The sequence below is a fragment of the Mirounga leonina genome, unplaced genomic scaffold, assembly GCF_011800145.1.
Source record: "Mirounga leonina isolate KUSES-001 unplaced genomic scaffold, KU_Mleo_1.0 Mir_172, whole genome shotgun sequence".
NCBI classification, from domain to species: Eukaryota; Metazoa; Chordata; class Mammalia; order Carnivora; family Phocidae; genus Mirounga; species Mirounga leonina.
The window spans coordinates 11,921,383-11,948,625 of NW_023270442.1; the positions used below are offsets into that span (position 1 = coordinate 11,921,383).

Here is a 27,243-nt window from a genome sequence, read left to right on the forward strand (position 1 = left end):
CCATGGCGCGCAAGGTGCACCATGGCGCGCAAGGTGCACCATGGCGCATCACGCACAGGGCGAGGGGCGCTCCCTCCCCTTACCTTTCAAGGACACCCAGTAGTGCTTCCACTTCCGCCGGGTGGCCGACTCCACCTTCTTGTTCTTCTTGTGCACCAGGAAGTTCTTGACGGCCAGAGCCCCGGCCTTGCGCACTGTGCCCTGCGCAGCCGTGAGCAGGATGTCTGACTGGCCCGGGGAGCTCAGGGTGCCGCTGCTCTGCTCATCGCTATGCCCCGAGCCCGCCTCCTCCAGGCTCTCGCTGTTGGTGGTGCTCATCTCCAGCTCCCGCCGGAAATTCTCGTACACTCCCTGGCGGGCCGCATCCCCAGTGGAGCTGCTGCCGCTGTCGCTGCCCACGAAGGCGCGGCCAGTGGGGGGCGAGTAGCTGGAGTTGGTGGCATTGGACCGTCTGGACAGGAGGTCCGTGTCGGTGGCGGCCCCTTCGATCCCACTGTCTGCAAACTCACTGCCCTCGCCGGCATTAACATCCTTGGGAGCAGAAAGGGAGAAAAGGAGGACAGGCATCACGCAGAAAAGTAAGCCAGGGACTGTGTAGCCGGCAGAGCTGCAGGGGACCCACAGGGCACTGCTGCTCCTGACCTGTCCCAGACCAATTCCTCCTCAACTCCTGGACCCACACAAACCCAACTTGCCCACACAAACCCAACTTGCCCGCACAGTGGCTTGGGTAAAACCATGAAGCCGCCCTGGCATGAATGCCAACAACCTGGAACGTTCAAGAAATATATATTAAAAAACAAGGAACACTTCCAAGAGCTTATCATTTATCGGACTTAGATAATTAACTAACTGGCAAATCAGCTATAGATTCTCCCACGGCCATGCTGAGAGAGCTCAACACCCTTTTCCTCATCAGCCTGCCCAAAACGCCGTGAAATTCTGCAGGCTGATTAGCTGTTGCAGGGGTAGGGGGTTAAAATGGATAACAAGGTCTTTGCAGCTAATACCCTTTCTTATAAATAAATAAATAAATAGCCTGGTTAAGAGTCTGTTTTATAATGTGGCCACTAACATGATAACTAGCGCACCGCCTCACCCACTCACCCAGCAAGGACCCAGGTCCCACAAATAGGCAAGAGTCCTCATACTGTAATCAGCTTCACTTCTTGAAAACAAGCAGCCTCTCACTCTGCATTGAGCTAAATAAGTCTGTGGGGCCCACAGCTCCAAGGCAGACTCTCCAATTACCTTGCCCTTTCAAAGCCGGGATGCTAGGAGCCTGAAGCAAGTTACTCACTGCCCCTGGGCCAAGTGACAGCTTAGGGCAACTGCCACCATGCGGGGGTATCAATTCCCAGTTTAAAAACATTTGGAAGTTACAAAGCACTGTCCCTACTCTCAAGTTGAACATTTCCGGAACACATGTCTGTTCTTAAATCAGAAGCTTAATTGCTCTAAAGTGCTACAGGCATATCCATAAATAATAATTAAATAATGGTAGTAATCAAGGAGGGATAATGACAGCAATATTGGATAGGCCAGCTTAACAGTCTTATGGATAAGAAATTAGACTGATTTTTCTCAATGGAAGAGAACAGGAACATGGGTCTGACATAGGAGATGACAAAGTAATACACAGTTTGGGGATTTAACCACTTTTTGAGCCTTCAGTCATACAAGCATCCAATTATGGTACGAAAATGTAAAAACAGACTATTCTGGGTTGGCATAAAAATGAGTGCTTTGGGCTCAAATATTTGCTGAGAGGCAATGGGGCAGAATGAACCAAGCCACAAACTGACACCGTCCTGCACAAGGCCCAGACAGGTGCTGTGCCCGTATCTCTAAGCATCTCACTTGGTCAATTCAAAGTGAGGGCCTCAAACTTCACTTCACCTTCGTCATGAAGAGATACTAAGTGAACAACTAAAAGATGGGCATAGACAGATGTGACAAGCAAGAGGCGACACAGAAAGACAAATGCTGCATGATTCACTTATATGTAGAATCCAAAAATGTTGAATTCACAGAACAGAGAGTGGGACAGTGGTTGTCGGGCTGGGGGGGTGGGGGGTGGGAAATGGCGAGATGGTGGTCAAAGGGTACCAACTTTCAGTTATAAAGTTAATAAGTTCTAGGGGCACCTGGGTAGCTCAGTCAGTTAAGGGTCTGCCTTTGGCTTCGGTCATGATCCCAGGGTCCTGGGATCGAGCCCTGCATCAGGCTCCCTGCTCAGCGAGGAGTCTGCTTCTCCCTCTCCCCCCACTCATGCTCTCTCTCTCTCAAATAAATAAATAAAATCTTAAAAAAGAAGCTAATAAGTTCTAGGAATCTAATGTGCAGCATTGTGGATATAATTAATACTGCATTGTATATTTGAAATTTGCTAAGGGAGTAGATCTTAAGTGTTTTCACCATACACACAAAAAAAGGTAATTATGTGAGGTGATGGATGTGTTAATTAACTTGATTGTGGTAATCACCTCACAATGTATACATATATTAAATCATTACATTGTGCACCTTCAAAACAAACAAACAAAAAAACCAACAACAAAGAGAACAGTATGCAAAGGGAGGAAAATGAGTAATTTCACAGTAGATGGAGCTGGCCAATACTACCTCAGCCAGGTGTTCAAGGTTAACTGGGAGCCCTCCCTATTATCTAAAACTGTTCTTAAAAAAAGAAAGAAAAGAAAAAGCAAGGAGGGAAGACAGCAGCAGGAAGTAGTTAAGAGAGCTTCAGAGGACCAACCGCATTTCCGATGGAGTTCAGACCCCTGGGATTTCGAGGGGCTTAAAGAAACTGTGGGTGCAGCTCGGGGGCACAGCCCCATAACTCTCATCCCATCGCTCTGCCATCTGCCGTCCCACCGGGGTCATGAAGGACCCAGATCCAGTGGGTAAAAATTCTCTATACAGACAGGAAAACATGGTTAAGAACTCCCATTTCTCCCGGCAGGGACATTGATCAAGTCAATAAGACAATAAGTAACTTTGCCCCAAATGATGATTCAAGACAACCGTGAGTCGAGGGAGATGAAGAGTGTGTGAATTTCCTAAACATCTGGATTCATTTTCATGTGTCTCAGTCTTTCCCTGGAAGAAATGAAGGCATCAGTTACAAGTTCCCCTCTAAAATGCAAAGAGGTGAGAAGTGTCTCCGTTTAAGACAGGGAGAGAGAAGCTATGCCAGTAACCTCCCTGGTCCATAAGAGAAAGACCTCAGAACAAGGGAAAGAATGGACTCAAGGCATCTTGTAATTCCCAGAGCTCTAGAATAGGAGGGAACCTTGCAAAGCCATCCCCTTGATTAATGGCTGAGGACACTGGGGCTCAGAAAGTCACAAGCCTGGCTGGTGGCCGACTGGGAGTCGGAATCCACCTTTCCAACTATTATATGGCAGCCCCACTGCTCAGTTGCAAGGAGCACCTGGCCAGGTTCTGTCTACCCCATGCCTTACCCTTTTTTGTCAACAAGGCCCTTTCTAGGTTTTCCCAGCAAAAGCTAGGGGACTATCTATCTGCCTTGACTTGCCAGGCAAAGAGCTCAAATCTCAAAGTGGAGATAAAGGGAAGGAGGAGATGAGAGAGGAAGGAAACACACAGAGACGAGACTGGCCAAACCCTCAAGAGCATGTGTCTTAACAGCCTCTGACTTTCCCACAAACCATTTACCCCTCTACAGAATACCCTGGGGCCTCTATAGAAACTAAGAGTTAAGGCCTTGGTAGACACTCACCTCTCTGCCAGACCTCAACATCTGCTCGTGCTGCTATAATCTTGCCATGGCCCAGGCTCTGAGTGCTCAACTCTGGGATGGCCACTGACTTGAGCAAAGACCTGATTACTCTGGGTAAGAGGCCTGCTGGCCCTAGCTGAGCTTCCATACCCATGAAGCACACAACCCGTGTAACCGCTGGGGAATGCTCTGGATCTATTATCTAAGCCAACTCCACCTTGTCTCCACAGGTGGCTAAGCAGGCTCAGTGCTAGACGTCCCCCACTGATATGTCACCCAGCCTGTTGGGAAACATGTGCGTTGCCCAGCCCCAGCCCCAATTTGGTCATGAAGCTTGCGACGTCCCAAATACCCAGAGGCCCTGGGCTCTGGCATCATGGGAAATGAGGACTACCTAACCAGAGGCGCTATTCAACACCGGAACGGTCAACGAGAGGCTCGCATGCACCCGCCACCTCCAACGTTAGTGTGGGAAAGAATCATCTGTAGAACCATTTACCCAAATGCCTAAGCGCCACACAAGAAATGCAGATTTACAGGGTCTCAGGATCTCTAGTACAAACCAAAGCCAGATACTCTGACACAGAGGCTCTGGGTTCACACTTTGTTTTTTGTTTTTATTTTCATGCCAGTTACCTAACACACAGTGTTCCGTTAGTTTCAAGCGTACAGCATAGCAATTCCACATTTCCCATACGTCACCCTGTGCTCACTGGGTTCACACCATGAAAAGAGCAGGCATCCATCCCTCTAAGGCTGCATCCCAAACGCCCATCACTCGCAGATGTCAGGATGCCTATCACTGCAATGCACCTCCCAGCAGCTCAGAAGAAAGGCCACCACTGCCACGAGAACATTCCTGGTGGTCATCGTTCCAGGGGGCTCTGCCTCTTCCCCACCGCTCTCTCGAGGACACTTGGCACCTGGGCAAACGGATTCTCCCCATGCTCAGAAGCCCCGGAGAACCTCCCCCACTCTTCCCAGCAGCAAGGAATCCAAAAACCAACCCCAGGGAAGCCTCTCACGGGAGCCTCAGTAGTGTCTGTGGCAAATGCAAAGTATGTTCCTTCATACTGAGCGAGGTATCTTAGCACCTGACAGGTCCTAGTATTTAATCACATACTGAGTTCTAATTCAAAAGTCAGAGGAGATCAAGGGAAATGTAAGACCCTAGCTACACAGAGAAGTGTCTCCCAACATGATGCATGACCCAGTTAGAGATTTCCTGGAAATTACTCAAAAGACACTCTCCATGTTAGAAACACTTCCCTGAAGAGGCTTCCGATTATACACAACATTCATGGGATAGAGAGGCTCTTAAAGCCTGGTCTCTCCGGGCACATCCTCCCAAGCCAGATTTTTAGAGCACTCACCAGTTTCCATGGCATTGGCAGATTCCCAGCAGGAAAGTACGCACTTTCCTCCTGGATGCTCAAGTGGCCAGCTGTCGCCCAAAGCATGCCTCAGCTGCTAGACAAGAGTGATGAGTCATCAGAGCAGGACCACAAATGCTCACATGAGCTCCGGTGCTAAAACGGAGGAGGCAGGCGGCAAATGTGAAGCCCGTTCTCACTGCCTTGGCAAACTGAACGGTCCGGGGGCATGAATGGGGGCTAACGATACATTGTGGCAGGACTCCAGATGCTTTGCTGGGCAACTTACAAATACTCTGAGGGACAGGTTTTCTGTGTTAATGATAGGTGAACACAGTTTTGAAAAGGTAATGAGCCACACAGGCCAAGGGCCCCGGGACAGTTCAAGGACAGAAAGATCAATCGGCCATTTGTAGTTGTAAGTCGAATGCAATTAGAAACTATTTCGTTGGTTACTTTGTTCAATTTCCCTGATGAATCCAGCTTTGCTTTCATATACCTATATAGAGAAGCTTAATAGAGAGAGTTCACTGACTTTCAGTGGGTTGAGGAAATTTCGACCTGCAGAAGCTCTGCATTAGAACAATTTTGCCTTGTTAAATTCTAAATTACTCCTCCCCTGGTTTATCATCTTCTTATCCCCAAAATTGTTAAGTACCCCCTCCCACACACATGCACACACATGAATACTGTCTTTGGCTCCCAATGTTCTCTCCTTGGTATACTTGATATACTCTTAGTATACTCTCCCTTGGTAATCTCAGTATGGTCAATACCGATCTTAGGGAAGTTACTCTAAACCACTCTGTGCCTCAGTTTCCCAACCTGTAAAATGGGGATAACAACAGTTATCAACTTTAAAACACTCCCTAAGATGCTGTGAAATTGAGTTAGCCCAACAAAGGCTTCTAGAACTGTGCCCAGCACATAGTACCCACTCAAAAGCATTAACTATGATTACTGTCATTTCCACCTTCAGCCTTATTTTCATCTCGGCCCAAGGAGAGAAGGCACTGCCTGACCCCACTCACTAGCGTCACTAACATGGAAGGTTGCTGCTGAGGAAACTGGGGAAAACAGGCCGACGAAGGCTGGTGCGAGCCAATGAAATTCTCTTTTAAGGATTTAAACTTCACATTCACAAAACAGCATCATAACCTAAATTCTGCCTTGGCTTCATGGAGGCCCTCTTAGGGCTTCAGAGCAGGCTGGCTAGAAGGGCTCTAAGTTCCCAATGCCAGCCCTTCTTCCTCCTCAGTGATGCTAGGAAACCAGCATTTTCATCAAGGCACACAGATGTTCCCCTCTTCAAGCACTAAACTAAAAATGTGAATTTCAAAGGCCTAAACTTTGCCAGCCTGTATGAGCATAAATGGGCAGCTCTTAAAGTGTGGACCAGGAATCCTTAGATAATTTCAGGGGGGCCCTAAGGCCCTCCCTTTTCCCACGACCTGGGTGAGGCCACATTTTCCCCCTAGAGTCCAACCAAAACAGCATATAACTAGAGTGACTACAGAAGCAGATAGGAGACTCTAGGGTCTCCTATGTGCCAGAAATCGTAGAGATTTGCAAAATATAAAATAACACCTCTCTCCTCACTAATTCTTTAAATTTTAGAAAATAAAAAAATTTAAATAAACAGTTATTTGTATGAACATATAAGGGTTTATTGGTGCTATTTTAAAATGAATCAACAAATGCTTTTTTGTTTTCCTGTTTCAATTTCTAGTGTGATAAATATTTATAGCGATAACCCACATAAACAGAAGCCCTTTGGGAGCCCGCTGTACTTTTTACAAGTATAAAGGGGTCTGAAACTACCAACAGAACCACCCCTCAACTACCTACTCACCTTCCCACTCCCCAAAAGAAGATCCTGGCAAAGAGGCAGATACTCCTGCTGAAAATGGATGGGCTTGCTTTCAAAAACAATTATCTCATTGCTTAACTTAGATACCAGAAAAAGGAAGATCAAGGGGAAAGCAAAAAAGAAGCATCAAACAGTCTGAAGTTTAGAAGGGAAGGAAGAGAGGGATTAAAAAAAAAAATTTAGGTGAAAATATGTTGTTTCATGAAGAATTAACCTGAGGTTATTAACCAAAAGCTTCTAGATGGACTTTGGGGAACCCACGGAGCCCCTGAAATTGAATGCAGAAGGGTGGTCCATGTGTTTATCTAAGAAAAGCGCCCAAATTTTTCATTCAATTCTCAAAGGAGTCTGTGACCAAAGGTTTAAGAATCTCTTGGATGCTGATGTCAGTTTTCAGCTCAGGGAACATACTTATTCCTGAGCCATTTAAGCTAAGTGTAAAACAAAACAAAATTTTAAAAAACCAACACAATTTTGCTAGGAACTCAAGATCCTCTTCTGACAATGCTGCACCCCCTCGTTGCTGAAATCGTGGACTCTATGACTTGCTTTTCCAAACAAGAAAGCAAGGCTTTCTTCTAAAGCTGCCGTGGACACCTCTCTCAGGAACCACTGTCTCAGGTTACGGTAGTGGACATTCCTACGTTCTTTTCAGCCAATCACCCTTTTTTTGCTTCTGTACCAGAACTGACGATTTTGATCTTCAGATCTGAGGGCACATGAGTTGGACTCTGGGAATGAGGAGGCAGCACAGTGTGGGGGTGTGGGCTTCCGAAGAATGACCCTGGTCATTGAGTCAGGAGACCTGGATTTTAATCCAGTTGTGACACCTTGTCGCCTCATCTCTTTAGAGACACTCAAAGTGAGGGGGACTGGACAGAGAGGTGACCTGTGAGCTGGAAATCAGGCTGACAGGAATGTGTTGGTGGCCCACAGAGGCCAGAAGCTCTGATGGACAGCTCTGCCTTATGTCGTTCCGACTCCACACGCTACGGTGTCAAGGATTTCTGGGAACACGGAAGTGATCAGAAATTGCACAAACACACAAACCCATCAACAGTGTCACATCCCCACAAGGGGCTCTGAGCAGGGGCCCCTCGCTGTCTCAAGGCTGTGGTTCCTTGACTTATTCCTGCTAAGAGCTGCTCCCATTCTCTCATCTCCTAAGTGGATGAATGAAGCTCTCCTCACAAGTCCTGCACAAGGGCCCCAAGCCAAAGCTTCCCTTTAAAACACAGAACCTGGCTACAGGACGCTCCATCAGTTGGCGGTTTTCTCTTTCCACCTCACCCACTGGAAGTCTGAGATACAGGAGGGCTGAGCTCTAAACTAGGAAGCCAAACTAGTCCCATCACAACTAATAACCATTACTGACTGAGCTTCTACTATGGGCAAGACAGTGTGCCAGGAGCTTCGTACTCACTCCCGTGTGGGACTCACAGTAGCCTCATTAAAGAGGCACCGAGATCCATCCAGGTTACGTAAGCAACAGAAAACAGGGCTCAGACTGACAAGCTCGGCTCTGCTGCGTTTCAGAATGTCTTTACATGACAGCAGGCTGCCCCAGCTCTGTCTGTTAACCATGGGACTATTGAGACAGTAAAGTTCAGTCCAAAAGACCAATAATGCATCCACTAAATCAAGGGGCGATCTACTCCATCTTTCTACAGAAATCAATGCAAGTAAACTCTGCTTTAAGTGGTATGGGTAAACCCTCCCAACAAGTGAATACCAAACTGACTCTCAACACAAATTTTTATGGACACATATCGAGTTAAATAATTCCTCAGCCCTCACTGTGTGGCAGACATGTACTATGTGTCACTTTTTAAAACCTACATGTGAACTCCAGTGCCTTGTGTTTTGGTAACATGTCCAACTACTGAACAAATACAAAAACAGGAAAAACGGTCAAAAACTCTTTTTCGGTCATTTTCAAATCAAATGAAGTTATTCACATTGCTTCAGATAAAACGTATTTTATCCCAGGCTCAGAGGCCATGCTCTGGGGGCCACATGTCTGCCAGAACTCTTTTTCTGGGGAGTAAAATTGCTGACAGTTATAGATTCAACTGCGTCACCAGGACAGATGAGGGAACTTTAACATCTCTGATCCAAGCTCGCTGAAGAGATCCCCTGGGTCAGAAACTTTTACCACAACAACAACAAAAAAAGAACAAAAAAAGAATTCTTTTCAAGGAAGCTTCCACACCCACTGTCTCTTAAAATACACTGTTTGGAACATAGTGGGTTCTCAAGAAATCGCGTTGGATGAACACGCCAAACTTAGACTGGGAAGCGTGGGTGGATGGATAGTGTTGTGCATAATTCTGGGGTTTGTTTCAAGTCATTAAAGATCCTCACTCAACATATAAAGTCAATACGAAAATAATTCTTCCGTTCATTTTATAGACTCCGCAAAAGGCTTCCATGCAGGGTGCCCGCCTGGTCCCCCTACAGGCCCTGTCAGAGGCTGGCGTCCCTCGCCCTGGACAGAGAAGGAGCCTGCGGGGCACGCAAGACGGAGTGACTTGCCCAAGGTCACCGGTCAGTGAGGAGCTGGCCAGGATGTAAATGGACTTCGGATTCTGAGTCCGTTGTGCTCTGCATTACATTAAGCTGCCTAGGCAGTGACTTTCTGAGACACCACATTTAGATGATCTCACTTCCATATATTAACAATTTTAGAAGGCGGCAAGCCAAAGACGGAAATTTCGTGTAACAATGACACGTGAGAGCTCGCAGTGGCACTGGCTCTGCAGGAGAAAACTGCTCTGCCCCTCTCTTCTGGGTGGAGTCAGCCATGACTCTAACCCCCATCAGTGGGGGGTGGGCTGAAGCAGAGGTCCAGCTGTCCCCCAGCAGGGGGAGGGGGGCAAGGAGCTGGGGAGCCAGAATACAGCCAGGTACCCCTCTTAGATCTCACAGAATATGTGCTAACATGGGGCACCTGGGTGGCGCAGTCAGTGAAGCGTCCGACTCTTGATTTCGGCTCAGGTCACGATCCCAGGGTCATGGGATCGAGCCCCGGGTCGGGCTCCGTGCTCAGCGTGGAGTCCGTTTAAGATTCTCTCTCTCCCTCTGCCCCGCCCCCCACTCCCTCTTAAAAAAAAAAAAAATGTCCTACGTGGCATTGTTCCAGGTAAGAGGGACAGTCACAGGTGATGTTCCTTTCTCCACCATCTATATCAATGCACCCGTCTCTGAATCCTGAAGGCCAGGAGCCCCCCTGTTCGTATCAGCCCTGCAACGCCATTCTGGCCATGCCTTCAAGACAGAGCCTTTAGCCCCTTTCAGATTACAGGACAGGTCACCTATCTCACCCGTCTCTCCACTTACCAAGCTGACAGTGAGGAGTAGCCCCCCCCCCCCCCCAGGGTGGGCGAAAGGACCACAGCGGGGTTATTCTGTCATTCCCATCAGTAAATCTCGCCCCAGAAAAGGGGTAAAAAAATTCAGGTGTGCATCTAGATGCACCTTCGCGCTCACCTCCTCAGACGCAGAGTCAACCTTTTTAACAACTCTGTTTCTAAGATACAAGACTTTGATAGAAACACCAAACCACCCCGGGTCCTCAACTCCTATACCGCCACTAATAAGGAACATGGCAATGACTAACGAATTCTCTCTCCCCTACCGGCTGCTTCCAAAGGACCAGGCACTGTGTTACTTCATTCCATTTTCTCGAAAGGCCTTATTTATTATTCCCATCCAACAGTTTTTTGCCCAAAGTCACCCAGGTGAGAAAGGGTAGGAGCCATGCATGATGCCTGGCTTGGACACCATCAGCAAAACCTGCCCTCCAACAGATGAACTGGTAAAAGAAAACTGCAGCATACACATGCACTGGAATATTATTCAGCCTTAAAAAAGAAGGAAATCCTGGCTACAACATGGATGAACCTTGAGGAAATTATGCTAAGGGAAATAAGCCAGTCAAAAGAAGACAAATACTACTTGATTCCCCTTATGGGAGGTCCCTAGAGTAGTCAAATTCATGGAGACAGAAAACAGAATGGGGATTGCCAGGGGCGGGGCGGGGGTAGGGCTGGGGGCAGGGGGGTGAGAGGTTGTTGATTAATAGGGACCGAGTTTCAGTTTTTCAAGATGGAAAGAGTTCTGGGGATGGACGGTGGTGATGGGTGCACAACAGTGTGGATGAACTTAAGGCTATGGAACTACACACTTCGGAATGGTCAAGACGGTAAATGTCATGTGTATTTTTATCGCAGTTAAACATAATTTTGGAAAGAAAAGGAGGGGAGAGGTCAAACACGGTTCCCTTTAACCCATATAAACTAGGAGGAACACACAGAAAGTTTTCATTATTCTAATACAGAAATCTAGAGTAGTAGTAGAAGAAACAAAAAACACTCTCCCCTGATGACTTGTACATGAGAATTTAAAATTCCAACACAAAATTAGAAACCTGAGATTTGGGCAATTTTAAAACTCTGCTCTCCAGCAAAAACATGGACAGTCTAATGCCAATTTTCTTTGCCCCCTGCTTGGGTTTCCCACCATCTGCCCATTATATTTAGACCCGCTTTCTGAGAGAACTTAACCTCGAAATGCCTGTTTGGCTTGTACTGGAGCCGCACCATCCCCATCCCCCCCGGCCCGGTCAGGCCCGAGGGTACCTGCCGCTTTCCCACTGACCACCGCGCTGTTAGCTGGTCACCCTGGCGGCTAACATGCCTTTCAAGGCAAATGGGCTTGATCTGGACTTCTGATCTGAAGCAATGTGTTGCAAACCATGAACCCATCCTCAACACAAGCCAGGACGCCCAGAACTCGGCAACAGGGAACAGCAGGACCAGAAAAGGACGAAGGCATGCAGGAGTGCATAACAGGCTCTTAGGCTCCTGGGAGTATCATTACCAATGAAGGTGATGAGTCCTCTTTTCCATTAGCAACGCACTTGCAAAAAATCCCCCTTGAAAAATGCATTCACACCCACTCTCTCCTGCCCTAGACCCCGGAGCAAGCAAGTTGAGCCTTTTTACTCCCATTTTTTCAGAGGAGCAACTAGAAGTCAGGGTTTGCCCAAGGTCAGACAACGAGTTGGCTGCAAAGTAGGAACTGGAACCCGCCCATGTTATTCCTTCCGCTACACCCCCTCCAGAGACAGGGCTGGCCAGCATCGCAAGGAACAGGAAATTGAAATGGCTCCTGGTAAGGCAGGAAGCCTGCCAACCTCCGAGAGAAGCTGACCAATGGCCAGAGCCCGCCCTGAATCAAAGATGCCTCCTCAAAGGAGCTTCCGACTAACCTCTCTTCCCACCTGCGGCACTGGAAAGATACTCCAGGAGTCCACAACCCACCCTGCCCATCTGTCCGGGGAGAGGAAGTAGGCTGAGCGTAAGCGAGATGCTCTCCAAGAGCTGAGTTGGAGAAGCAGTAATTCCCTAGTATGAACTTCTCAGCTTTATTCTCACTCCTACCACATCACCCCCCCAACACACACACACACACACACACACACACACTCTTTCCTTAATCCCACCCCTAGCCACCGAACTGGAAGAGGGGCGAAGCAGAGCCGAGGCAAATCCTCGGGGAAGCAGCACCAGCTGCAGAAGCCGCCAGGCACACGGGGTAAGACCGACTAGAAGATGGGAATCTTGTAGGGGCAAAATCATGCACTTCCAGTCATGCACCATTTCCGAAACATTGAAACAGATTTCGATCACTTTACCTGAGTTGTTTTTGCTCTTCTGCCTTGCATGCTGTTGCTATGGCTAATTTGTGGGTTGGCGGCCCCTTCGGAAAGACAGTGAGATTTCCTACAGGGAAGTGTGTTATAATTACTGTACGGAAGAGACTCTTCGGCAGCAGCTGGTGGCATCTTATGGTTTGCAAGATCAGGAATATCAGACACCAGATTCCGACAGTAGCCTGCAAATTTGCTCCTGGGTCCCCCGTTTGCCGTCACCCCAGAGTTTTTCTGAGCGTACAAGTCACCCAGGGAATTGGCACGCTGACAGGTGCTGAGCTGCCGGGGGCTCACCCGGGGTTCCATCCCCCGAGCCTCCTCGCAGTCTTTCTCTTCGGTGGAACCCAAGATCTCTTCGTTGCTTGTTAAATGTTCTTGGCTCAGATCGGAGAGTGAGAATTCCAGGCTGTCCTCCCGCCAGATGTCTGCAGATTTGGAGCGTTTCTTCTTAAAGCTCGCCGTCTCCATGAAAGTGGGCCCATTGGATGTATAGGGAGGCTGCCCCCTGCCGCCGTCAGCCAAATATGTAGCGTCATCCCCGTAAAGCCGGCTCTCCTCCGAGTCTGGCATGCTTCGCACAGACGCGGCTGTGAGGACGATGCTGCTGTCGACGCTGGGAGGGACAGAAGAATCGGTGTACGACACAGGTCTCAGGCCCATATCCACTCGGTCCACCCAAATGGGGCTGCCGAAGTCCTCTAGGGTGCCCTCTTGGGAGAAGGGCTCCAGGCCATTTTCGGCCAGGGACTGGGGGATGCTGGGCGTGCTGCTGGATCGCGTGCTCACTTCGGAGTTCCTGTGGATCACCTTCCCCGAGGACGTGTGCCTCGTCCGCCGTGCCTTGTGCGACAGGCGCAGTGAGCGTGACGTGTGCTTGCGCCCCAGGCTGGCATGCTTTTCTCCATAAAACTCATGCTCTACATTTTGACTTTCTGCGTTTCCCATGGTTTTATGGTCTGCAGCATGGGGGAGGTGGGGGAGAGGAGGGGATAAGTGAGTCACCAATGGGTAGTTTAACAGAAAGAGCTCAGGGTGCAGGGTGGGCAGAGGGCTTGGCACGTGTCAGGGTACCACCCTTTGCCCACCTGGCAGGTGCTTGGGCTCTTACAGGCTGGCAGGTGAGAACTAACATCATCCCCTGAGACCGGCCCTCCCGAGATGTGAAATAAGAACCCAAGCAAGGTGAGTAGAGAATTAAACTTGTCTCGGCCCAGAGGGTAGCTGCCCATGGGGCCCACTGCCGTGCTGCTTTCATAGGGCTAACCCTTGTGGTTCCTTCCTAAACTCTATACTTAACAAAACTCTGTTCCTCTCCGCACACTGAAAACCCTGAAAGCACAAACGGACTTTCTGTTGGAAATAATATGGATTTCAAAAAGCGTCACAAAACTTAGAGGCACATTTGATAGCCTCCTTCCCTCCCTCCCAATGTTTCTGTTTGATTCGGACTCCATCCATATTTCAAAATCAATTAAAACTGGAAGCACTCAAGAGGTTAAGTCCGATCAACTCTTCCTAGTTCATCCAAGTCAAAAAGAAAACGGGCTTTTACCTGAAATTCAGTTACATTCCACAGCATTTGAAAACCTTAACTTTTGGTGTTTCGGAGGGGGCGTGAAGTGGGAGGAGGGGAGACGGAGATGGGCAAAACAAAACAGAAACCCCGCTCTCTGCTTAGCACCAGACTAATGGGTTTATTTCTGGGAGCAAATCCAAACTGGGAACATTAATCTGGTACAGAGTGCCCTGCAAACAGAAATTCACATTATGAAACCACTAAGTGTGGTTCAGCCTTTTGGGGCTACCCAGGTTAATTCAAGTCCTTCCTTCACATTTTCCAGTCTCTCTCCCTGACCTGGTGACTGTTACCCACAATGAAGAGAAAGACTTTCAAAGCTCAGCAACTGTGACTCTCTTAGCCTCTTCTCCTTCCTCTGTTCTTTCTCTATACCATTCCAATTGTATGCACTTAAGATACACGCATAAAAGTGGCCAGAAAGGGGAGCACCTGGGTGGCTCAGTCGGTTAAGCCGCTGCCTTCAGCTCAGGTCATGATCCCGGGGTCCTGGGATCGAGCCCCGCATCGGGCTCCCTGCTCAGCGGGAAGCCTGCTTCTCCCTCTCCCTCTGCCTGCCTCTCTGCCTACTTGTTCTCTCTCTCTCTCTGTCAAATAAATGAATAAAATCTTTTAAAAAAAAAAAAAAGTGGCCAGAAAGGAAAAGAGGGAAAATATAGTAGCTGGGCACATTCCTGAGGTGATGCTTCCAACCACCTACATAGTCACCCATTCAGAAAATCCATACTGAGCACCTACCATGTTCTAGAAGCCAGAGATACAACAGTGAACAAAAGAGACATTCCCTACTCTCAAGAAACTGGTATTGTGGCCAGGGAAGGTAGACAATGAAACTGTGAAAGGCACCAAGGGGGAAACAGAATGAATTGACTATGACCACGACAGAATTTGAAATGCCCTGGACTCTGATACACCTTCACATTGATCCAGAATCATTCTATTATCTCACTATTCAGTCTAAAACACACCATCAACTCTGATGAGCACAACTTTGCTGAAACAAAATCGGTGGCAATAGGAAGGGAAAAAAAACCTCCATTTCATGTTCCAGTGAGTTTGGAGGTAACTCATACAGGCATCAGACGGTAAGCTATTCCCATACTGGAATATTCCGTACTGGGTCACACATCATATGATTCTCAGAGGGAACTTTCCAAGAAGGAGAATCTCCTTTTTCCTGGCAGCAAGTATATTTCAAAGCAGTTAATAAGCTCATGCCTCTCTGGCTGGCATCTTTAAGAAGCAAAGAAAAAAAAAAAAAAAAAAAAAACCTCAACTCACTAGAGGGAAAAGAAAAACATCAACTGTCCATACACAACCATTTATGTGATCTATATTCTGAAGAATATCGTGTGCTACGTTTTGAAAGTAAAATAAGCATTTCTATTTTTTTAAAGATGTATTTATTTATTTTAGAAAAAGAGAGCACACACATGAGTGGGAGGGGCAGAGGGGGAGAGAGAGAGAGAGCCCAACAGGGGCTCGATCTCATGACCCAGGGATCACGACCTGAGCCAAAACCAAGAGTTCAATGCTTAACCAACAGTGCCACTCAGTCACCCCAATAAATAAGCATTTCAGTAACTAAAGGCCATGGCCAATTCCTTAGAGCTCTTGATCTTTTTAAGTACACATAAGATACCTGGATGTGTCTCTGTATCTATACGTTTTGCCAAGAAATAATAAAAAGCTTAGAACAAGTGTTAACCATAGTTCCACATTAAGAATCACACAGGCTTAAGTTTAAAAGAAGGAAAGAATGATGGTGGAAGAAACCGCGTGTAAAAGCAAAACTGTGCCCTCACGCCCACGAGGAGGACCCTCCTCTTAGCCTATGTATCAAAAGTTTGCAAATATAAATTGACAGGCATATTCCCAACAACACATTTTTGGTGAGGCTTGTTTCTGCCAACAGAAAAGCAATTAAGTTAAAAGCCTCAGGAGAGGTTTCCTAAAGGAAATGGCCCCAACCTTCAAGACTTACAGCACCCAATGCATCACTCTGATGGGCCTGTTACATTAATAGCATTTTTAGTAGCAGAATTCTTTTCAGCCGGCCAAGGTAGGAAAGGAGCCATTTTTATCTTCAGAACTAGAATTTAGAGATGAGTGCCAAATCTCCTAAATCCTACCAAGAGAAATTCTCAGGGGATGACCTAAGCAGAGTCGGCAGGAAGTCTGAAGCAAGTTAAGAAAGATCAGTTTCTAGGGACCTGCTGAAATACCCCTTAATTTGAAAGCTTTTCCTGAAAGGTCGGTGAGAATCACAAGGGCCCATCTGGCAATGGTGGGGGGACTGAGAAATAACAGAAACATGAAAAATTAAAATTGCTTGAGGCATGCGAGAGACACCATCTCCCCTTTCCGGGGCAACTTCTGCCCCACAGGCAACCCCCAGAACGTTGGTGAATTGGAAGTTCTAATCCTTTTCCTGTATGAAGGTAAAATGTCAGCTACTTCCATCATCTGAATACCTCCCTATTCTGTTTAACCCCATCATTGATTTTTATTGCAAACAAAAAAAAAAAAACCCAGTTCGTAATTTACACCTGCACCCACTCTGTTCCTGTGAGTCAGGAAGCAACTTCTGGGTAGAAAGCGGCTTTCAGGGGCGCCTGGGTGGCTCAGTTGGTTAAGCAACTGCCTTCGGCTCAGGTCATGATCCTGGAGTCCCCGGATCGAGTCCCACATCGGGCTCCCTGCTCAGCAGGGGGTCTGCTTCTCCCTCTGACCCTCTTCCCTCTCGTGCTCTCTGTCTCTCATTCTCTCTCTCTCAAATAAAATAAATAAAATCTTTAAAAAAAAAAGAAAGAAAGAGGCTTTCAATTCCTCGGTAGCCTCTACGGAGGCTGGAAGCGTTCTACTCCAGGCAAGGAGTCAGTCAACAGTCATGCATTTTAGGAACAAAAACAAAAGGTGAGTGATCAGTAGTACCTCACCAACACAATCATCACACTATCGAGAGATGAGAGAAGAGAGATTAAGGTCAGACTGAAATGCAAAAACCAGGACAGAAATTAAGAAGAAGAGCATCAGAATACGAGTGAGCACTCAATCTCTAGCTGGAAACCGTCACCAGTTTTAAACTCATTAAAACTCTCACTTCCTTATGTAGCATGTTAATGGTTCCAAATAACTTGTGTTTTCAGGGAGCACTTAGCAGGAGGGGGATTAGGCAGGAAGTATTGGGCAAGATTTTATCACAAGAACAACCCTCAGTATTTAGACCTCAAGTCTGGCTGCTCATACTTTCTTTTCAAAGGTCTAAGTTCTGGCTACCCGAGCTTGCCCCAGGGCCTTTGCCCATGCTCTTCTTTCTGCCGGCAACCCTCCTTCACTGCCTCGCTGACATTCCAGTTTGTTCTGATTTTGACTCAAATATTGCCTTCTCAGGGTGACCTTTCTTTTTTTTTTTTTTAAAGATTTTATTTATTTATTTGAGAGAGAGAATGAGATAGAGAGAGAGAGCATGAGAAGGGGGAGGGTCAGAGGGAGAAGCAGACTCCCCGCCGAGCAGGGAGCCTGATGCGGGACTCGATCCCGGGACTCCAGGATCATGACCTGAGCCGAAGGCAGTGGCTTAACCAACTGAGCCACCCAGGCGCCCCTCAGGGTGACCTTTCTTGACCTCTCCAAAATGACAGCCCCTCCCACAGAGCTCAATCCTTACCCCTCTTGTTTTTCTTTTCCTCCTTAGCCTTTATCACAACTGTAACAGACAATACATTTCACTTACTTAAATTTTTTATTCTCTATCCTTCCCCACCAGAACCTAAGCTTCAGGAGGGCTGAAAGTTTTGCTTGTCTTGTTTACTGCTATATCCTCAGTGCCTAGAACACTGCCTGAAAGGTAAAAGGTGCTCAGTGGAAAAATACCGAATGAGTGAATGACAAAATAAACTTCAATCTAGAATGCAGAAACTCATACAACCGCAATAAGATGGAGATGAGAATGGGACCACGATGCAAATTAGGGAACAATACCACAATGTGGACTAGAGAAAACACATGTCAGACTTAACTATGCTAGCCCCTTCCATCAGATGCCTCGAGGACACAGCAGTCTTCAACGTGCCCGTCACTCTGGCTCTCTTCCACCTGAAGACCTGTGCAGGTCCCTCATCCCAGACCATTCGACCCTGCTCCACTGTTCTCCCCACCCCCAATTACCTGGCCAAAGAATGAAGGCCTTGCTCCTGCCTCATTTCACTCAATTCTTGCCCTCAGTTCTTCCCTGCCTCCTCTTTTGGGAGCTGTCCCTGCAGAAGTTCAGGAAAAAGTTCAGAGGTGAGAGGGTACCCCTCCCCATTGTCTAGGTGGAGAATGCAGATGTGCTCAGCCTCAGAGGACGCAGACAAAATGGAGGCAAGGGAGACACGGTGGCATGTTGGGCAGGGGGTCATCGGACAGTGGGACCGGGTCAGAAAATCGAGATTCTCAGGGCCAGAGCTCAAGGACACTTTTTCCAACATCATGATCTTTCTCTTAACGTGATCAGTTAAACTTTTCAGGTCATCCTAGTACATTCCTTTAAATCCACCAAGTTAAATACATAGTGAGCAAGTGAAAAGGTATCTTAAGGAACTTTATCAATAAGAAGAGTTATTAGGTTCATACACTCATCAGGGAAGTGGTTATTTCTCATGATCAGCTTTTTTTTGATGTATTAGCCTGCTAAAACTTTGAACTATACATATACAAAAAATGTTTTTATACATATAAAGAAAATGTCAAATTCCTGGCTCTGATCATTTACTATAATTATTTAAGAGGCAACCATTAGGGGAAACTAGGTGAAGGCCACATACTTCCTCTATACAAGGTCTTGTGAATCTGTAATTATTTCAAAATTTAAAAAACAAAACCTTAAATAACTGAAATATTCTGGTTAAATGAAATTTTTGTTTAAAAGTGAGAGTTCTTTGGAGGTGCCTGGATGGCTCAGTCAGTTCAGTGTCCAACTCTTGATTTTGAATCAGGTCATGATCTCAGAGTGGTGAGACCGAGGCCCACATTGGGCTCCTCGCTGGGCATGGAGCCTACTTAAGATTCTCTCTCCCTCTCTCCCTCCCTCTGCCCCCCCTCTACTCATGTACGTGCGCGCGTTCTCTCTTTCTCTCTCAAAAAAAAAAAAAAAGTGAGAGTTCTTCTAAATGAAACATTTTAAATCTGTTTTTACAGCTGAAAGCCATCTAAAACATTCTAATATAGTCTCAACAAATAAGGCAATAAAAAATAAGCATGCATTGGGGCACATGGGTGGCTCAGTCGGTTGAGCATCCAACTCTTGATTTCAGCTCAGGTCATGATCTCAGGGTCATGGGATTGAGCCCCACATCAGGCTCCCTGCTCTGAGGGGAGTCTGTTGGAGATCCTCTCTTCCCCCCTCCCTCTGGCCTTTACCCCATTCTCTCTCTCTCTAATACATAAATAAATCTTTAAAAAAAAAAATAAGCATGCATTGAGCATCATCTAGCATCTCTTATCAGGAAATACAAAGTAAGCACAGACCAATGGTCCAAAGGGAGGTTAAACAGAGAGGTAGAGCTGATTAACTAGGGATGGTGCTTCTGTCTAAATAAAGTAGTAAACAAAACTGAATTGCCAACATCTGGTGCCAGCCAAGATGGAATTAGGCACTAGGACTGACCTTCCTCTGACTGATAAAAAACTAAAAAACTTGGGACCAGAGGAAAAAGCAACTACCCGAAGATTCCAAAGTGTAAGCACAAGCATGCTGTGTGGGGAAGTCAAAAACCTAAAGAAGCCACTCATCCAAGAGTGGGTTTCCTGGTTTTGTCTCCCAGTCTTCCGTGAAAGTACACCTCTGACCTCCCAGTACACCTCTGATACAGGCAAGAGAAAACTCCTACGACACACCTTGTTGTTCTGGCCAAAGAACCAAGAAGAGTGGTCCCGGCCACCCAAAGAGTGAGGGGAATCTCAGAGCAAAGAGCGGTAGAGAAGCAAATCCACCAATGCTGTGTATAAATCCACACAAGTCCCAGGCTCACCCCCCTCAGATGCACATGCCTCAGACTGACCCCAAGCAAGACAGCAGAGGCTTTGGGAACTGAATTATTATATAAAACCACAGCCCACCTCCCAGACTGCCAACCAGGTGGCCCATGTGTGGGACAAATCCAAAGATGCCCAGCCAAGACTGAGAGATAGAACTGACATTGGAGTCATAATCCACCAAAAGGGAAACCCAACTTGTGATCTGGACTTAGCAGGTTGACCACCTGCTAAAACAGCAAAAAAGAAAAACCATCACTTTCCAGATGATTTTAACAGGACCTCGAGTCTCCCAATATGATACTTAATATGTCCACAGTGTATTCCAAAGAACACAGAAATTCTAATCACTTCTCCAGAGAAAAGACAATCCATAGATGTCAATCCTAAAGTGACCCAGATGTTGGAATAGCACACAAAGACTTTTAAAGCAGCTATTACATGGTTGAAACTGCAGGCCAATGTGTTCTGGGACTCATGCTAGGAAATGTATGCAAAGTGCACCCAAATTCATCAATGAAATGGGAAAAAAAAAATTCTTCAATACTAAAATTTTTTTCTTGGGTGCCTGGGTGGCTCAGTTGGTTAAGCATCTGACTCTTGATTTTGGCTCAGGTCATGATCTCAGGGTCATGAGAGAGACCCCATGTCCAGCTCCGCACTGGGCATGGAGCCTGCTTAAGATTTTCTCTCTCTTCTCTTCTCTCCCTCTGCCCCCTCCCTGCCTCTCACACATGCGAGCTCTCTCTCTCTCTCTCAAAAAAAAAAAAAGTAAAATGTTTTTCTTTAGGAACTTCCTCCTCTCCAAAAAATAAAATAAAATAAAGCAGCTACTATAACTATGCTCCCTGAGTAAAGGTAAGCACTCTTGAAATAAATGAAAAGCTTAACTGCTTGCAATGTCCACACAAAATCATTATGAACATCAATTATACAGGAGTAGAGAAACAGAACACAAATAAAAAAGAAAGGCAAAACCTGTATGATCCAAGATAAATCATGCAAGCTGTGTTTCTAATCACACTGATGTTACGTTTTCTTCGTATTACATGAGAAAACATTCCAGTTAATAGAAAACCACCCCATGGGGCGCCTGGGTGGCTCAGTCGTTAAGCGTCTGCCTTCAGCGGCTCAGGTCATGATCCCAGGGTCCTGGGATCGAGCCCCACATCGGGCTCCCCACTCTGCGGGAGGCCTGCTTCTCCCTCTCCCACTCCCCCTGCTTGTGTTCCCTCTCTCTCTGTGTCTCTGTCAAAGAAATAAATAAAATTAAAAAAAAAAAATAGAAAACCACCCCATGTCCAAGGTCTCTGGGCAGAGAGGAACAAAGAAAAATACTCTTATAACTTCAGATTGTTCAGAGGGAAAAGAGTGAGAGAAAGAAGATACAAAGGAAACTGGAAATAACCTCATCATTTCTTTTCTTTTCTAAATTTTAATGCTAATGCTTGAGAACTAAGGAGCCTATATGTTTATGGTCCAGGAAGTCGAATTCCCTAGATGAGACCAGCAGTTGGAGCAGTCCCCCAAACAGACAGCAGAGAGATCCACCCTTTCCCCAGCCTTTCCATTCTTTGTGATCCAAGCCCAGCCTTGTGGGTCACCCTGCCAAGGCTTGCCCTGTTCAGAAGTAGATAATCATTCTACTGTAGGGTCAAACGTCACTGGAGCAAAACTCTTCTTATTCTCGGAAGTAAAAACCCCCTTCCCGCCTTATTATAACGGCCCAGGGGCAGGGACCATGCCTTACCCATCCCTGTCTTGGTTACCTAAATATACTAATGTCTTCACACAGCTCTCCTCAATGGGAGTACTCCTCATGCAGACCCCCTTATAACAAGGGCTCTTCAAATATATAGAAGTAGATAATTCAAATATATTCAGAAGTAGATAATCAAAAAAGATCATTCTACTGTAGGGTCAAACGTCACCGGAGCAAAACTCTTCTTATTCTCGGAAGTAAAAACATTTGAGATGCACATCCAAGAAAATAGTTTTGAGCAGGTTAAAATTTTCTTTAGGAATATTAATAATATGTTCACTTTCTCTCTCTCTCTCTCTCACACACACACACACACACACACACACGCTAGACCTGTGGAATAATTTTAAAAGCAACTATTCTGGATAGAGTGATTGTGGGTAATTTTGATTTTTCAAAACTTATACCTTTTTTTGGTATTTTCTAAAGTTTCTGCACTAAACCTGTAATTCATTTTAAGGAAAGAAAAATAAATAAAATATGTTAACATGTTCTAAGTCGCTGGGTTTTTTTGATAATTGAAGAGAGTGAGGATGTGGGCACTCGGCTGACAGCTACAACAAACGACTCCAAACCCAAACTCAAAACAGATGGCTGGGAAAAATTACCTAAGGTAAAGAAAATACTATCTAGCTTGGATTTAATCATGATTGCTCTACATTCCAACAGCACTTCGCTTGACCTCTTCACATGGCGTCGGCTGCATGGTTATTTGCACACTGACACACTTGTCTTGCTTTGTATGGACCCCCTTCCCGCCTTATTATAACGGCCCAGGGGCAGGGACCATGCCTTACCCATCCCTGTCTTGGTTACCTAAATATACTAATGTCTTCACACAGCTCTCCTCAATGGGAGTACTCCTCATGCAGAACCCCTTATAACAAGGGCTCTTCAAATATATAAAACATTAGAGCTCATTAGGGGGCCCAAGCTGACCCAATTCATATCACATTCAAGTCAAAAGTGAACTACCAAAGCAAGGTTTCTCAGTCATCGGTAAGGACACTGTGAAATCCAAGCATAAGGCATTTAATGATGCACATAAATTTTAATTATTAATAATGTAATTTTTCACTCCCCTGAGGTATTTAAAAACCTATTAAAATAAACATAATGATCACCCTTCTATGACTTGAAAACAGACCTCCAAATCTGCAGGAGAAAGGATGAAATGTATTTATTTCAAAGTTAAATTTGAAGCGAAAATCACAAGACAACAGATTGCAAATTTAAAATTAGCTTCTAGTGGGAGGTCTTGGTTTCAAGCCTGTTTTTTCTCTACTGAAGGCTGAGCTTGAAGACAGGGGTGGGGTAGGGGGTAGGGGGGGAGCTAAGATTAAACTGAGACAAAGTTCTCAAAGTTTTTGCTCAATCTTTACAAACCCATGAAAAGTGTTTTGCCAAGTCACACGCAAATACCCCTAACACAAGAGACTAAACAGGAAAGTTTTGCAACAAATAAAAGATGATCTTTGATTTAGAAAGATTATTATTTTGACTGTATTTATTTTGCTTTTTAAAGATTATCCAAACCAGAAACAAAATATATCATTGTTTTGAAGTTAAGATTTTGCAGCTAGCTTTGTCTTTTTCAAACATAATCCAATATAAAGATGGTGAAGCTCAGGGATAAATTTCAAAGACCCTGAGGGCAATTCACAGGGGGAGAATAGATCTCATAGGTACCGGCTTTTTCTTTTCTTTTCTAAATTTTAATGCTAATGCTTTTGAATTCTTAGATGGGTGTAACCCTAATCCAAAGAAATGGTTCCAAACTCTTTTTCCCACGAGCTACATGCAACCCAGCAATTCCAATTACACTAAAATGTGTCTGTCCCACCACTTTGGAAGCATTTCCATTAATTCATGCAGATGTATACGGGCTCAAAACTACACATACAAACCTACCTTACAAGGCAACAGTGGTTCCCAACCCAATTTGCCCGAAGAGCACTGTGGCATTTAGATACTGAGATTGGGAATGGCGTCAGGATGAATAGTGGCAGGGACTCGGGAGAGGTATCAGCACCTGCCCCTCGGGGAGGCCATCATGGTCTCATCTGAGTCTCGGAGGATGTGCCAAAAACCTGCAGAGGACAGAAAAGAGAAAGGAAGTGGTCAGCCAGAACACAGAAAATGGGCCTTTTCCATGGAGTCCATTCTCCTCGATTCTCCAACATCCATTTTGTGTGTGACGCCAAACCCCAAATCAAACAGTGCAACCTTTAGCTACAGGTATAAAGCGCAGGCATAATCAGATACATAAATACGTGCAAGCATGTCTACATTTACAGTACGAACCAGTCCTACAGACTAAGTTATCATTTCCCCCTATTTCTAGGGAGAACAACAATGGCTAACAGAAACCGGTTACTATGGAATGATTTCCATGGCTCCCTCTTCATCTTTAAAAGGTCTCAACGAACAGAGATAATCAATAAAAGGAAATAAGAGAGTCTCGGTTACTACCAAAGCAGAGCTACATTTACGACAGAAGTTGAAGAAAACGTTAAAAGGCGGTAAAACAAAACACCAAATACACAGAACTCATCGCATACAAGTTTTCAGCTGGCCAAACATCAGATTCAGAGGAGGCAACTTGTGAAGAATACGTACAGAAAAGAATTCAGTGAAATATCTAAACTGTTACTTAACACAGAGGATAAACAGACAAGGACAGCTCCAGGAACAAGAAGTATGAATGATATTTTTTTTTAAGGGGAAAAAAATAAAAAGCTTGCCTTCTGAGATGAAACTGCAAATACTAAGGAAGAAAGGAAGAGAGTCTGGGGGTTCCTTGCAGGGGGGCTGCATCTTATCACCCTCCTCCCCACACTCGTCTTCTGTGGGGCTACCCACTGCCACGACCCATTGCTGGGGGGTTCCAGCAAGGTGAGGACCCAGGGCGCCCAACGCTTTGAACAGGAACATGGAGAAAACTGCCTACTTTGTGGAAGGCAGCCCACAGAGGCAGTAAATAAATAAATGCACACATCCGCAGAGCACGGAACAATCAGTGAAGTTGCAATTCTTCCTTATCTCGGAAAACGTGCTATTTAACCTGAAGTGGGTGACTCATGCTTTTCAAGGAAGGAAGCACGCATCCTCAGCAATACCCCATTATTACCCTACAATGCGTGCCCTTTCCATAATTCCCCCATTGCTAGCTTGTTCTCTCTCTTTTCCTAGGCATCCTTCTGAAGCTGTTCTCTGCGAATTTTCAGATTTTCAAAGCAGTTCCTGAATTGCCTAGGAACTGGCAGAAATTAATAAGCAAGAGCCCATTTATATTGAAATGGACTCATTACGGTGCCCTCTGCCAATAATTTGCAAGGCTGGATTCTTGCTGGCAAATGGGGGCCTGCAGACGGCTGCCCTTCCACCTGCACCACAGAAGCTGGTAACACGTTTTCTTAGACTTTAAAAGAAGTACGTATTCTAGCTACCAGAACTACAAGTTTTCTCCATCTATAGCCTTCTAATTCCTGAGTAGAAGAACAATGTGGGGAAGAAGACGAGAGTTATGGGGCATTATTTATAAAACATTGCAGGAAAACAAAATTGAGCTGTATCTGGTAGAATTTTTGTCTGATCTGGACGTGGGGGACAACTTCTCCCCGTGACCCCAGCTGCGGAATTGACCCGCGACATGGATGAATGAAGAGCCTCCTGTGTGTTCTTCTGCAAGCAGCAGATACACTGTGGTTGCAACATGCCAAGAAGCACTCATTTTGCCTGGAGTGGTTAGCTCCACCATGGCACCCGAGAATGATTACAGTACTCCGAGTTTTCTTCGAGAACTGCAAAGAATTCAGGTTCAACGGAAGGCAACCAGGCATCAAGCTCAGTGCTGGGGGTTTGAACCTCAGTCCTACTGCATGCATCAGGTCAAATCTTGACCTCACCAGTCACCTGCAGGGTGATTTGGGGGCAAACTCTACATATCACCCCTCTCCAAAGAGAATAGTTCCTAAACCACTAGGTTATTACGAGCACTAAAGAAGATCATGTATGGGGCGCCTGAGTGGCTCAGTTGGTTAAGCAACTGCCTTCGGCTCAGGTCATGATCCTGGAGTCCCGGGATCGAGTCCCGCATCGGGCTCCCTGCTCGGCAGGGAGTCTGCTTCTCCCTCTGATCCTCCCCCATCTCATGCTCTCTCTCTCTCTGTCTCATTCTCTCTCTCAAATAAATAAATAAAATCTTTAAAAAAAAAAAAAAAAGGAAGATCATGTATGTTACATGACTAGCTTCGCGCCTACCCTGTGGTCAGTTTGTAATGAACGTTAGCTATGATTTCACCTTACTTAGCATTTGTAAACTAAAAGGAGTCCGCTATAGAAGGCCACTGTCACTGGGGCTTCCTGAAAACAGGATGCCTAACTCATTGAAACTGGGTTCGTGTTATAAATGGGATGACACCAGTCACCTTAAATTTGTTGCGGGGCAACCAGGGAATTGACTGATGCAGCTGGAAGATGTGATCCACCCGATTTGTCACAACACACACACTACTCTGACGCAATCCGGCAATACCAGGGGCCTGCTTACATTACACTGATGTACCACGTTTTTTAATCTCACTCTGATTCATCGTCAACTCCTGGAGTCCATTGCTGTGTCAGGTGTCAAGCAGTTTTCACAGGGAAGTGTGCATGCTGGGGGCGGGGGGAAGGAATTACCAAAACTAATCCCCGGCTTCATATACCTGCAAAAATTGACAAGGCTGAGGGGTCCCATGGCCCCAACCTTCCAGTCTGAGGTGAGCGGATGTCAGAAATACTGTGTCCATGACAGTTGATCCATAGCTTCTCCTAAAAAGTCTGCCAGACAGAACTTTCTATTTCACCTTCAAAAAACACTCCCAAGGAGCGTCCTGTCATTTTTAAGTCCCCGAAAGTTCCAGAAACCAAACTAAAAGAGAAAGGGGTATTGTACTTGCCCTCAAAATACCCAAGCTCCTGCACCAGGCTCTCTTACTTATATGACCTTGGGCAAGTAAATGATCTATTCTGAAATTCAACAGGAAAAATGAGGATGTAAGATTATCTACCTTACTTACCTACCTAAAAAGATTGTTAAAAGACAGAGAATCAACATGAAACGTTACACAAAAACTATAAAATGCTACATAAGGATGTTAACTTTTACTCTGTTCATCATGACTTCAGTGCCCAAAACT

At 45.9% G+C, this 27,243-nt stretch overlaps 1 protein-coding gene across 1 annotated transcript in view; it reads right to left on the reverse strand.

Moving 5' to 3' along the window:
• TIAM1 (TIAM Rac1 associated GEF 1) overlaps positions 1 to 24,620 on the reverse strand; it is a 141,329-nt gene extending 116,709 nt beyond the window's left edge. The window contains 3 exon segments of the mRNA XM_035017585.1: positions 84 to 531; positions 12,687 to 13,660; positions 23,972 to 24,620. Of these exon segments, the coding sequence (XP_034873476.1) occupies positions 84 to 531; positions 12,687 to 13,649 (1,411 nt within the window). The 5' untranslated portion in view covers positions 13,650 to 13,660; positions 23,972 to 24,620.
• Positions 24,621 to 27,243: the final 2,623 nt, after the last annotated feature.